This window comes from Psammomys obesus, unplaced genomic scaffold (genome assembly GCF_907164565.1).
Source record: "Psammomys obesus unplaced genomic scaffold, mPsaObe1.curated_primary_1811, whole genome shotgun sequence".
Classification (NCBI taxonomy): domain Eukaryota; kingdom Metazoa; phylum Chordata; class Mammalia; order Rodentia; family Muridae; genus Psammomys; species Psammomys obesus.
The window spans coordinates 905636-919145 of NW_026590511.1; the positions used below are offsets into that span (position 1 = coordinate 905636).

The 13510-nt window shown below is 62.1% G+C and overlaps 1 protein-coding gene across 5 annotated transcripts; it reads right to left on the reverse strand.

Moving 5' to 3' along the window:
* Window positions 1-770: 770 nt before the first annotated feature.
* On the reverse strand, window positions 771-7571 carry Adamtsl5 (ADAMTS like 5). 5 transcript variants are annotated; one of them, XM_055607627.1, is made up of 13 exons: window positions 7230-7405; window positions 6339-6643; window positions 5142-5335; window positions 4974-5065; window positions 4729-4789; window positions 4514-4622; window positions 3453-3580; window positions 3021-3132; window positions 2499-2585; window positions 2252-2415; window positions 1826-2024; window positions 1669-1740; window positions 771-1553 (listed from the first exon to the last, which is right to left on the reverse strand). In XM_055607627.1, the coding sequence occupies exons 3-13, from the start codon at window positions 5271-5273 to the stop codon at window positions 1252-1254; spliced, it is 1458 nt and encodes a 485-aa protein (XP_055463602.1). In that variant the 5' UTR covers window positions 5274-5335; window positions 6339-6643; window positions 7230-7405; the 3' UTR covers window positions 771-1251. The 5 variants fall into 5 exon arrangements, with proteins under 5 accessions (XP_055463602.1, XP_055463601.1, XP_055463600.1 ...); XM_055607626.1 differs by having other exon boundaries at window positions 6576-6643; window positions 7230-7404; XM_055607625.1 differs by having other exon boundaries at window positions 5142-6425; window positions 6576-6643; window positions 7230-7404.
* Between the last annotated feature and the right edge of the window lie 5939 nt (window positions 7572-13510).

The following is a 13510-nucleotide window of genomic DNA, read 5'->3' on the forward strand; positions in this document are numbered from 1 at the left end:
GGCTTGGGGGAGCCCAACAGCCTCACCCGAGTACCACCTACGCCTTCCCGATACTCTGAGCTACTTGTTAAGTCCTGTGCACAGGGCTCAGTGCCGGGACCCTGTCTGTCAGAGATGACCCTGTCGTGGACCTTCCAGGGTCACATTGGGCAGCCACTGTAAGTAGGTGTGGGATCCCCAGGCCTGCCGCCTGCCCCTGGGAATCCCTGGTCCAGCTGCCAGGGGGCGCTAGGACTCAACGTTCCTGTAGACCCCAGCTGCACCGTGTGGGATTCGGGGAGATTTTGGTGCTCCCAGCACCCCACGACCATGAGAGACTACCAGAGAAAGCCCCATTATACAAAGCGACCCCCTGCTTATCCCAGACCAGCGCCTCCCCCCCAGCACTTGAGAGCAGATGGGAAAGCCGAGGCCCTCAGAAGGGAGAGGTAAACGCGCTGCCCCAGAGGCCAGAGAAAGGACAAGGCTGAGGGTCCGAGGGCCTCTGGGTTCTAGCCCCAGATGGCCCCCAGGACCGGTTAGACCGCGTGACAGAGCTAGGACCCAGAGGGGATAGCCTAAAGGCACACACCACTGGGGATGGTTCTCTGAGGACAGACACCCACACAGAAGCAGAAAAGAACTCACAGCACAGGGCTGAGGGCAGCCCTGGGGTGCGGCGCCGAGTAGGAAGAGATGGGGTGTTCACGGCGGCGGCCCAAGTCACTCCAGCTGAATACTCGCAGGCCCGGGAGATTGCTCCTTTTCCACGTTCTCGAAAAACGTAATAGTGATTTCTATAATTATTTTTATTTTATACACATTGGTGTTTTGACCGCACGTATGTTGGGTGTTGGATCCAACTGGATCAGGAGTTGCAGACAGAAGTGAGACGCCAGGTGGGTGCTGGGAATTGAACCTGGGTCCTCTGGAAGAGCAGTCAGCGCTCTTCCACCGAGCCATCTCTCCAGCCCCCAATGATAATGTATAAAGGGACGGACAGAAGTCGCTTAGCCAAAAGGCAGCCCAGGACTGCGATGCTTCTGAAAGTCCTCAGCTAGGGAGCGCCTTTCCTGCTAGCCAGCACTCACTTGGGAGGCAAAGTCAGAGCATCTGTGACGTCGAGGCCAATCTGGTCTACACGGTGAATTCCAAGCCAGCCAGGGTTGCATACACAGAGAGACCTTGTCTAAAATATATAAGCTTCCTGGTGAGATTTTCCTGAGCCAAGGGACACCGGCACGAGCTGGCGAGGGTCCAAGCGCCAGAAGTTCAGGCTGGACAGCGCCGGGCGGCCAGGCGGACTCGGCTGTCCTCTGCCGGACTCCAGGGTCGAGCGTAGCCAGCGTGAGGCAGCAGCAGCCGGTCCTGTGTGCCATCGGGGCTGACGAGCCGCCTGGCAGCCAACAGGTACTCCCGACGGGGGGCCAGCGGTGGGCAGGGACAGGGGCCTGGCGCCCACACATACTCTCGAGAGCGCAGCGGTGTGCGGTTTTTGTAGATGAGCAGGACACGCACCTCATAGCGGGTCTCCTGCGCCTGGCGGTGCCGGCCTAGCACACGGGCCTGGAATACTGCGAAGGGGACACCGGGGGCCAGCTGAGGGCAAGGGTGGGACGCAGCTACCGTCCGGGAGGAGTTAGAGATCAATGGGGTCTGTGGAAGGGGCCAAAAGGTCAGGGGTCTCACCGAAGTCGCTGCCGCAGTAGTGGAGAAGCCGGTGAGCACGACCGCGGCTGTCGGGGCACGGCCCGCAGGTGTCTGTGGGGGGAGAGGGCGGGGGGCGTGTCGTGAGTGGCTCGGGCCTCGCCCCCTGCCCGACCCGTCTCCACCGTCCCCGCCTGACCTGGTGCCAGCGATGCAACCCGGGCCGGGCTGGCCTCGGGGGCCACGACGGTCTCCGCGCGCGGCGGCTCCACCTCCCGGGGCTGAGGCTGCCGCAGGGGCCAGCCCAGGGCCTGCGCCCGAGCCTGGAAGGGGCCGTAGCTCTCCCGGGGCAGCCAGAACTCGAAGTGCACGCCGGGGTTGGGCTCCCGCAGCAGCACCTGCGGGGAGCGCGGAACTGGCGGCCCGAGCCTCGGGCCCGCCCCCGCCGCGCGCTGAGCCCTGTCAGCCCCGCCCCCAGGTCGCCGAGCCCTGTCGGCTCCGCCCCTCCCGCGCGCCGAGCCCCGCTCCTGGCCCGGCTCCTCCCGCGTGCTGAACCTTGTCGGCCCCGCCCCCGCCGCGCGCCCAGCCCGGCTCGCGCCTGCGCCCCGCCGCCCCGCCCGCGCACCTGCAGCAGGAGCTCCTGGGAGGTGGGGCCGGCGGCCTGCAGGGTCTCCTCCGGGCCCGCGCCGCGGGTGTAGGTCACACGGGTGCCCGCGGCCTCGTAGGTGCCGGGCGGGCTGAGCGCCCCGTCACCGTTGAGCACGTAGCGCCCGTCCCGGGCCACCAGCGCTGCAAAGGACCAGTCAGGCTGCGCCCGCGGGGACCGCCCTCTCCCGCGCCCCGGCTCGGCTCCAGCGGGCGCCCCGCGGTACCCAGGTGGTTGCGGCTGCGCTGGGCCACGCGGATGTGCCTGGCGCCCGCGGGGATCAGCGTCACGTTCCAGTAGCCGGCGAAGGCACCTGAGGCAGGCGGGAGGTTGGGGTGTGGCGCGGCCGGGCTGTCTGGGATGCACCGGCGCGCGCGCGGGGTACCCGGGGAAGGGATGCGCTGGGAGACACGGGCGAGAGCCGCTCTGGGGTGCGCGGGGGAGGAGAGCTCTGGGGCTCTGGTGGCGAGGCGCGCTTTGGGTGCGCTAATGTGCGCAGGGACAGACGGCTGCGGATTACGTGAGACGCCGCTGGGGGCAGGGCGAGGAAGGGGTTAAAAACCGCTTCTCTTCGAGGGAGGGCGGAACGCTCCGCCGGAGGCCAATCAAGAGGAAGGGCTCGAGGGGCGGGGCCTGAGCCTGGCCAATCAGCGAGGGCTTCGGCTCCTGGCCGCCAGCCTCCTTAAAGGAACACGCCTCTCCGCGGTGCTCGTCAAGCGCATGCGCTGGGGCGGGACGGGGCAGTCACCGGCGTCGCGGAAAACGCGCTGCACGAACAGGCAGGAGTCGTTGGCACCCCCACAGAGGCCACAGCGGTCCTCGAGGGTGCCGGAGCCCAGAAGCCCGTCACAGCCGGCGCTCTGCCGGGGGAGAAGGGACACTGAGTCGGGGTGGGCGGGGCCTAAAGGGTGTTTAGAACCTGGAAAACTTCGTCTGGTTGAGCCTGGGCGGAGAGGAAAGCCTGTGGGAGGAGCCACGAGCGGCCTGTGCGAGGGTGGGTGGGGCCTAGAGCCAAGTGGGCGGGGCCTCGAAGCCCCAGCCGTGCTCGGGGCCTGGACGGCGGGTGGAGCGTGGTCTGTGGGACACTGATGTCAGTGGATGCAGTTTGAAGGGCACCCCCCCCGTATGTCACGGCAGGGGGGTCTGCGGGGGAATAAGCGTGATGGGGCAGGGTTCTCACCAGACAGCGGCCCGCCACGCAGAGACCCTGGGCCCCCGGGGTGCAGGGGGTGCCATCCAGCACGCGGCCGAAGCTGTGGTAGAAGGCGTGGCCCTCAGCCAGGCAGTTGAGGTCACACAGGTTGGGCGCTGAGGGCGGGTGGAGTGGTAAGTCCGGGTCTTCCGCCCCTGTGCTCAGCTCACTGCAGCTCAGGCCGGGCCTAAACCCCTACACATGCCAGCCCTGCCCAGGACCTCCCGGCTCTTCCCTCCTCGGGGACCCCTGCCATCCTCCCCTCTCCAGGCCGTGCTTGCGCTGGCTCGCTCTCTTCCTTCCTGGAGACAGGGCTTCTCTGCACATCCCTGGCTGGCCTAGAACGCCCTGTGTAGACCAGGCTGGCCTCGAACTCTGAGATCCTCCTGCCTCTGGTTCCTCGAGTGCTGGGATTACAAGAGCGTGCCAACGAGCCGGGCTGCCCATCTCTCCACTCCTGTCTCTTCCAGGCTACACCTCCGACACCCTCCAGGCCCCGACCTCCCCATCCAGGCCCAATAAAACTGCTTTCCAGTTCTGGTTCAGTAAACCTGGAGCCTGAGTGTACCACTGGCCTGCAGCGTGCCTCAGTTTCCCCTGCCTGTCGCGTGAGACCCACGGGCGCACAGCCTTTACCCCGGCCGCTTGGAGGCAGGCTGGCTGGCGGATCCTGCTGGGGACAAGGCCAGCCTGGGGGACCCTGTGATGGAATGCTCTGAGCTCTGGGCTGGCCTTCTCTGTCCCCTGCCCGCGGCTGAAGCTGCCTGTCTCCCTTCAATCTGGAGCCGGGCTGCCCGGGGCACCCAGTTATATAAGCTGCTATTTTCAGCTCCGTGCGACAACATTTCCTGTTAGTGGGATCAGTTTGAAAACTGTTGGCCTCTGGATAAAACTCCAAGTCAGTTCCCAGCCTGGAGTTTGACCCTGTGGAAAAGGGCCGGCTTCGTCCTCCACCGACTCCTACCTATGCTTTAACACCCCATCCCAACAGGCTATTAACTCCTTTCGAGGTCCTCTTTCTCCTTTTAACCCCAGGAGGCCACACTCACCGCCATGGAAGGGCACCCATCGGTAGGTGTTCTGGGTGCCCAGGACAGGGTGGCCATTGTAGAGAGCACACTGCAGGTCCCGGAAGGGCATGGTGCCCAGGGGGCAGTCCTGGGAGAGGAGAGCGGTGGGTGGCTGAGACGGGGCGAACCCAGGAGGGGTATTCAGGTGGGCGTGGCCAAGCAGGAGGGCGCAGGGCACGCTGGGGGGCGCCTACCAGCAGCTGACACAGGCGGTATTCGTGGCTGTCCCCCCAGCAAGGCTCCTCCCCGGGAAGTCTGCAGAGAAACGGGGTGGCCCGAGTGTCGCAGGACCCCCCCCCCACCCCTTCCTATCACCCGCTCCGCCCCCGCCAGCCCCACCCGCATTCCAGCCGGCTCCGTGGGATTAAAGGGCATGCTGGGCTGCGTGTGTGGGCAGGCCGAGGGCGCGCCCGCGGACGGGGGGGGGCTCCCCGCTCACCGGACGCAGCGGCGGCTGCGCACCGAGACGCCCCGGCCGCACGAGCTGGAACACCGGCTCCACGACCCCCAGGGCGTCCACTCCCCTGGACCCTACTTGAGGACAGAGAGGACGGTCAGCCCGGAGGAGAGCGTCCCACGTGCTTCCGGAGCCCCTTCACCCTCCTACCTGAGCAGCACCCCTCAAACCGCAGCTCAGGAGGGTCCACAGGAAGAACAGAAGAGGCAGGAAGACGTGTGCTCTGGGGGAGCACGGGGGTCCCAGGAGGCGGTGGTCAGCGGGACCAGGGCAGACTGCCATCTCAGCCCTGGCTGGCTGTGTGATCTCCAGTCGTGGCTAAACCTCTCGGTGCCCTCTCGTCTCTAAAAAGAGATGAGGTAACAGCAGCCCCGCCCCCTCCCGGAAAGCCTTTGGTGGGGTATTGGCTCAGGTCAGGCACATAGTTGGGGGACTAGGAACATTATGTGTTGTTGTTTATTCAAAGTTTATTTTTAGAAAGATACTCTCTCCTTTAATCCCAGCACTCGGGAGGCAGAGGCGGGCGGATCTCTGTGTTCTAGGCCAGCCTGCACCACAGTCAGAGTTCCAGGGCTACACAGGGAAACTTTGTCTCAAAAAGTCGTACATATATAAAATATGTATAAATATACATTTACGCACACACATAGAAGCATCAACTCCTAGCTGAGCTGAGTCACAGTTGTTAGCAACCCGGCATGGGTGCTGGGGACCACTCGCTTGGGGATTCCCTGAAAGGGCAGGAGGAGACCCTGAACCCTGAGCAGCTCTCTAGCTCCCCGTTTGTTTATTTGAGACACTGCCTCACTCTGTAGCCCGGGCTAGCCGGGAACTCCCTGTGTAGACCAGGCTGGTCTCTAACTCACAGAAATCTGACTGCCTCTGCACCCCAAGTGCTGGGATTAAAGGCGTGGGCCACTGTTATTTATTTATTTATTGAGACTGGGTCTCCTAGCCCAGGCTGATCTTAAACTTCTTAAGTGGCTGAGTATTACCTTGAACTCATGACCTTCCTTCCTCTCCTAGTTCAGGGACAGTAGAGGTTGCTACGCATTTGCCTTTGCCGTAGGGCCTGGCAGCTGCTGCTGTTTTTTGTTTGTTTGTTTGATTTTTGAAACAGGGTCTTGATCTGTGCTCAGGTTAGGCTCAAATTCTGGGACATCCCCGAGCCTCAGCCTCCTGGGTCAGGGTTCACAGGCCTGGGCCGCCATGCACCCAGCTTAATCTGCTCTTAGTATTATTGGCAGTGTGTTCTTCTGTAAAAGCACACCTAATGACAAGGACTGAGGGACTCCTTTAAAGGATAGCATTTTGGTGGCCGCAAATTTATTCACCCCTTTCCTCTACCTTCCCGGGTTGCCAGGAGACAACCATTCCGTTTCTCCATCTGTGCAGTGAAAGCCCGCAGGACTCAGTCCATGAGTCTCTGAGACCCTGTGGAAGGGAGAGCCAGTGGGGGCTCCTTCCAAAGCTCTGGAGAGAATCAGTGATCCCCTCCAAGCTGCACCGCAGCCTCTGGGGGCCCTCCGCACCCCATTCACAGCCTAAGGGGATCCCCCTGTGGCAGGCGCGGGGAAGGCTGACCTGGCCTCCTTCCAGCGCGTGCGTCATGGCCACATCTGCCAGGGTGTAGGCTGAGGTGCCCGGCGGGTCTGCAGAGAAAAGGAGCAGGGTGGGGCTGAGTGGAGGCCTCAGTTTCCCCATCTGCAGGGACCAGATGAAGTCATTCTCGGCCCACACCCTCCTCGTGATCCTGGCCCGCAGCACAAGCCAGGAGGACAGGGAACCAAAGCGCCTGGGGCCCGGGCCAGGCGCTCTGAAGGGCACACGGGCGCTCAAAGTCCTGCAGCCCAGCCAGGCTCCGGATACCTGAAGAGGGGGCAAGGCCAGGGTCCCCCAGCGTGACCGGAGCCAGGGTCTCCCCGGTTGTCATTCTACCCTTTAGGACTCCTCGGGACCTGAGACATCCGCTGGACCCCCTCCCTCTGCGGCCCCAGAGGCTGCGCTGGCCCGGGAAGGAAGAGAGGAGGGGGAGGGGACTTGGCTATCCCCCAACCCCAATTGTGGGGGGCCTCCTACCCATGCCTGTCAAAGCACTTTCCAGTCACCAGGCAAACCAGTCCTCTGAGTTTCATTTCCACCCCAGAGGAAGCGCGACCCCCAAACTCTACCATCCTAAGGATCACTGCTTTCGCTCCACACCAGCGGGATAGTGGCAGGATGAGGAGAGGGACTTACCAGCTGCTCAGAGCCCAAGGCGGTGCGTCCAGGCTACTCTGGGAAGCCCCAGGGACTGGCGGAAGCGGCGCAGCCCCGAGGTGCGGGACTGGAAACTCAGTCGGTCCCTCCCACCCCGGCCTCCCAGGCGCGCCCAGGCTGGGGTCACCGAGGGCGCAGGCCGGGGGCGCCCTCGTGCGGCGGGAAGGGGCGCATGCGTTGGGCCTGGAGCTGCGGCAGGGGACTGACCTGCGTCTGGCAGAGCTGGGCGCCCGGCGTTGGTCCTGGTATCCTGGGTGCCAATGACCTTGGGAGGTCCAGCTGCGGGGCGGGGCGCGGGGGTGACCGGGCTGCTATTCCGGGCGCCGCTCTCAGGGCGGGGAAACGCGCGCAGAGCGAGGATGTGGGGTGGGGTAGGGCGCACCAGCGCACCCTCCCATCCTGAGTACCCCGTCCTGCTCCGTATCACCTAGCAGCCAGGCTCCCTAACCTCGTCCTCCTCACCCGCTCAACCCAGGCTCTTGCCCTATCCCGACAATCCCAGGGATCCCAACTCGGTCTCCACCGCCCCTGCAACCGGCACTCCCCAGCCTGATCCGTGTCTCTCCTCCGTAACCGGACTCCCCACCCGGGTCCCCAGCACCCCCTCACGAGGCCCCGCACGCCCGTTGGGGGCGGAGGGACCCTCCCTGCCGCGCATTCCGGAGCGCTGCCGTCACCAATGCTCCACCCGGTCCCGCCCTTCAGGCCTAAGCTCCAGGGCGGCTTCTGTTGCCTGGTTCTGGCCTCAAGCCCTCCGCCTCAGTTTCCCCATGCCAGGTACACTGTTCTGTGTGCATGTACAGAAGAGGGCACCGGATCTCACTAGAGATGGTTGTGAGTCACCATGTGTTTGCTGGGAATTGAACTCAGGACCTCTGGAAGAGCAGCCAGTGCTCTTAACCTCGGCACCATCTCTCCAGGACCCTGGCCAAGCTTTTTTTGGACACTCCGACCCCGTCCGTAGCGCCCCCTGGCAGCCGGGAGGAAGGTCGTGGCACTGAGATGACCGGTCCTGTGCGAGCCTTAGCTGTTCCTGGGTGCTGAACTTTCCTCCTCTAGGAAGCCCACCTGGCTGACCCCGGTCGGCTGACGCTTTCCTCGCAGGGCACAATGCCTGAAGTAATTACTCCACGCAGGGCACAGAGTGCCTGCTGTATACACCTGCTTCGGGACAGTCTGCCGTCCAGGGGCTAGCAAGGGAAGCATCTCAGATCACAGCCACTCAGTGCCACTTCTCGAGCCGCTGTGCGCAAGTATCGGTGGGCAGAGCGGCCAGTCCCAGCGTGGGGAGGAGGCTGCTCGGGGCATCCGCCCAGCTTCTGATGCCCGTCATCTGACTGAAGAGAAGGTGTAAGGCCTGGCGCGGACATCAGAAGGACCCCTCGTGAACAGGCAACCTCTACAAGAGCCAGGGAGAGAACAGGTCAAGCCAGGGTCGGTCCGAGAACTAGGAACAATCCCATAGTCCTGCTGGGAAACGAAGGGCCCTCAGCAAAGACGAAGTGGGTCTGGGGGTCCCTGCAGCAGGCACCCTGTTTTTGCTGGGATGGTATACAGTAGGCACGTGCTCTGCGTGGAGGGCACACAGCAGACACAGATTTACGGCGGAAAATGTGCAGCGGGTGCTAGCCTCCGCAAGGAGTGCGTACTAGGGCAGGCACGGAGGGGAGGTATACAGTAGGCGCCGTGCCCTCCGTAATACATGGATACAGGGAGCAGGGTCTTGCAGGGTGCGCATACAGCCGGCATTGTGCCTGGCATGGTGCACATACAAACAGGCCCTCTCCCTTACAGGGACAGTATGCAGCAGGCGCTCTGCTCAGCAGCCACTGCCTACAGTAGGCGCTGTGCCCTGAAGAGGGTGTGCCCGGTGGGCACCGCTCTTCCCTCGGAGTCGCTACAGCAGTCTCTGTGGCGGGAAAGCAGGCTCGCCGCAGGCGCGGAGCCCTGCAGGAGCGCGTGCTGCGCGCACAGCCGGCCCTGGGCGCGCCTCCTGCAGTCCCGCGTCCTGCCAGCAGAGGGGGCAGCGGCTCTGCGGAGCTTCGTTAGCAAACGGCTCCCCGTGACCGCAGCCTGCTGGGGACAGCGCAGGTCCGCACCCTAGGACGAGCTTCTTCTAGGACCTACTCTCCGAGGCTGGTGCCAGGATGGGATGGTGGCAGGGGACAGGGCGTAGCGGGGGCCTTGGCCCTCTGTATGGCCAGGGCCCTGGGCTGATGTGCCGAACGGACTGCGCTTGTCTCAGGCACTTCAGCGTTTACCAAGAGGGTACGAGTGGGCGTGGCCACACACACTTGTCATCCTGGCAAACGGACACGTGGAGGCAGGAGGATCAGGAGTTTGAGGCAATCCTCAGCTACATAGGGTGTTTGAGCCAGCCTGGGCACATGAAACCCCGTCCCAGCAAAACAAGAGCGTGGCTTATTTGGCACAGCCACCTGCTAAGTGCTTGCAAAGCTCTTAACAGAGCGACCTGACACCTCAGAACCCGGGGGGGGGGGGGGGAGCGAGGCATGGATAAGGGGTTCTAAGTCGTCACTGACTCCAGACAGACTGAGTTCCAGGCCGGCCTGGGCTCCGGACAGGCCTGTTGACACCTGAGCCTCGTGGTGCCCTGGCGCCTGAGGTCCCTGAGGCCGTGCGGCCTGGGTGCTAGGATGTTCCCTACCGCCTCCCAACAACACTGGGGACCGCTCACTGCTGCCCAGACTCTGTGCCTCTCTGGAGCTCCCAGATGCCCCATTGTGCAGGGATGAGGAGACTGAACCAGGACCCAAACTGTCTAGGTCACCCTGTGCCGGGGTGCTAGGGGTAGCCCGGGCTGGATTTGAACTCCTTCTGTAGTGAAGGATGACCCTGACCCTAAACTTTGGATCGCCCCGCCTCTACTGCCTGAGTTTTGGGGCGTGCCACCGTGCCTAGCTCATTCCCTTTCTTCTCCTGCTATCCCCATTCCCCGCCTCCCATGTCCACTGACACTCAGCTGTTTCCCTGCCATTAGCAAAAAGACCCACGCAGACAAAAACGGATCGCTACTGCAGAAGCCCGGCCAGTTCCGACGTCCACACAGCACCCTGCTCGGCAGGTCGATCAATGTCTCTGTTCAGAGGTCAATGTCATGTCTGGCAAGAGAAAGGATGAGGGGAGGGGCCTCTGCTGCAGGAGTCCCACTTCTGGTCTGTGGCACCAAGGACTCAGGTCCCCTGAGGACACAGACTCTGTCAGCAGGAACATAGCCGACACAGGCAGGCCCTGGAGCAGGAAACAGCACAGCAACCTACGAGACCTTGAAGCTGCAGGTAGAACCCACTCTGAGGGCAAATACGTTCCATGAAGAAGAGTCTGGGCAGGCCGTGGTGGTGCATGCCTCGAATCCCAGCACTCGGGAGGCAGAGGCAGGCAGATCTCTGGGAGTTCAAGGCCAGCCTGTTCCACAGAGTGAGTTCCAGGACAGCCAGGGCTACACAGAGAGACCCTGTCTTAAAAACAAACAAACAACAAAGAATAAGAGAAAAAGCCCGCACAAACAGGGACCCATTGGACAGACAGCTCAAAAAGCTTCCCCGCTCCTACAGAGGACACGAGTCCAGTTCCCAGTCCCCCTGTTGTGTAGCTCACAACTGCCCATAACTCCAGCTCTGGGGCATTCAGAGGGGACTGTAAGCACAGATTCGTATCCAGATACACATGTAATTAAAATGTAATAAAAAACTCTAAAACTTAAGAAAAACTCCAGGTAGACCCAGTCAGCAATAGGAATTGTGTTCTTTGTTTGTTTTGAGACAGTTTCCCTGTGTAGCCCTGGCTGTCCTGGAACTCACTCTGTAGACCAGGCTGGCCTCAAACCCACAGACATCCTCCTGCTTCCACCTCCCAAGTGTTGGGATTAAAGGTGTGCGCCTCCACCGCCAGCCGCCTCCTAGGCCTCCTCCTCCTCCTCTTCCTCCTCCTCTGCTGCCTGGCTAGCAATTATGTTCTTGACCCTCCATCCAGGGCTTGTGCCAGAGCCTCACCCCAGTTATGGCTGTATGGCATTCCAGCATGTGGATGGGGCAGCCATGTGATGGCATCTATGTACGGATACCGGGTTGTCCTGGAAAGGTCTATGCCAAGCGTGCTGGGTGGAGATGTGAGACTGTGTGCCAAGGTCCTGGGGTGGGCTAGGCTTGCTGTGGATGCGGGTACTCACAGAAGACTGCAGTAAGAGAGAGGAGGGATGGGAGGGGGTGTGGAAGGACAGGGGAGCCTCGCCGCACCTCAGCCACGCCTGCAGACCTTCAAGAGCTCCCTGGGCTATCTGAGACGGGTTTACATCCTGGGCCAGTGGGGTCGGATTCAGGGCGAGGCCTCCCTCTGGTCCTCTCTTTCTGGGAGACAGTTCTCAGAATCCCTGTTTGGGCTGGGGCCTCAGTGGTCCCCAGGGCCAGCCATCTTCGGCCTGGTTCTCTAGATTGGCACCCGAGGCTCCAAGTGAGACTGGGAGGGAGGGGTCGGTGCTGTCAGGCTGCCTCCACCGCCGCAGCTAAAGCCACTTCCCAGGCAGGCAGCACGCCCCCTCGGGGGTCACGTGGGGCGTCTGGAGTGCTGGGATGGACGTTTACTCCTGGGCTGGCTGCTCTGTCTCTGGGGACTGTGAGCGGCTGAGGAATCACGGGGGCAGCCACGCGGAGAGGGACGAGAAGCGGTTCCTCAGTCATGTGGTTGGGAGGCCCGGCCACCTCGAGGGCCTCTGGGGAGTCTCAGAGTCACCCCCTCACCTGCAGCACGTATTTTGAGCATCGCTTCCCAAGACTTCTCCAGAGAAATCTGCTGAGCCTCAGGAGTTTCTCCCAGCTCAGCAAAATGACAGGGATGAGAGGAATGGGGGCTGGGCCTGGGGACGCTGCAGATTGGGGTGCTGGGGGTGGGCAGCCAGGGCGAAGGTGACGCCTAAGGCCATGGCCGCAGGTGCTCAGGGAAGGTGGCCAGGTTTTGCCACACCTGCCATCCATCAGCACTCAGGACGACGAGACTGGAGGGAGGATTAGGAGTTCAAGGCCAGCCTGGGCTGCTTGAGTGTTTCTTTCTTTTTAGTGCTTGGCTCAGCGACGTGAAGCTCATCCACAGTTGGTGGAATTGTCCCCACAGTTTGTCTCCAGTCTTCCCATCCCCCATCCTCAGGCTCCGTTGCCATTCAGTGTGAGCTCGGCACTCACAGTCACCAGCACCCACAAACTTCTTGTCTCCGAATTGCTCTGCTCTGGACACTTCCTGTCATGGCCTTTTGCATCTGGGTCTTCTCATTGAGCACCATGTCCTATGGGCCCTCCATGCTGTGGCTGCAGAATCTTGCTCCTGTTCAAGGCTGCATGATATTCCAGTATGTGGGTGGGCCTTACCACCCTCATCCATTCGTGGACACGACCATCGCTGCCTGGACATCAATGTGAGACTGGGTGTCAGCTGACAGAGTGAACTCACTGAGTAACCGAAGCTAGTTTAAACTCACAGCGCTCCTGCCTCAGCCTCCTGAGCAGCTGAGATCACAGCCCTCCTAACCTTATAGTGAGCATGAAGCCCACACCCCATACCTTCCTAGCCCTCTGCTCAGAAGCCTCGAGGACATTTTTCACCACCCCAAAGAAGACCCCAAGTCCTTCCTGCAATCCCTCCATCTCCCAGTATTGCCGAAGATCTTGCAGGAGAGCCGAGATTAGTGTGGGTCAGGTTGGGATGGGCAGGCAGGCTGGGGAGTGGGGTGTCCTTCCTCAGTGGGGTACAGGTGCAGCCTCAGCCTGAAGCCCCGGGAGCAGCCAGGCAAGAGAGAGAGTCAGCTGCTCTCTCACGCTGCTGCAGGGCTGCAGGCCAGGAACTCCCGTTTCTCCTGTTATTCTGTGGACTCAGCCACCCACCGGCGCTGTCCCGGCGCCCTGGGGCAGGAAGCCAGGGGACCAAAACGCAGCTGCCAGACATCGGGGTCTGCCCACCTGGAAGCCGTGCTGGGAGAGTGGCTTGAGCCTCCTTGAACCCGTTACCTTGCCTGCCACTTGGGGTATGAATGACACCTCACCTCGGGAGCGCATCCCGGAAAAAGGCACTGGAGGGGTTGTTTCGCACCCTGCAATGCCTTTTAACATCTGTCATTGTTACTGTGTTTGTGATGGCGGCACGCGGGAGCCAGTCCGCTCCTTTTGCTGTGGGTCCCAGGAATCCAACTCAGAGGCAAGTGAGCACGCGCGCGCACACACATACACACACACACACACACACACACACACACA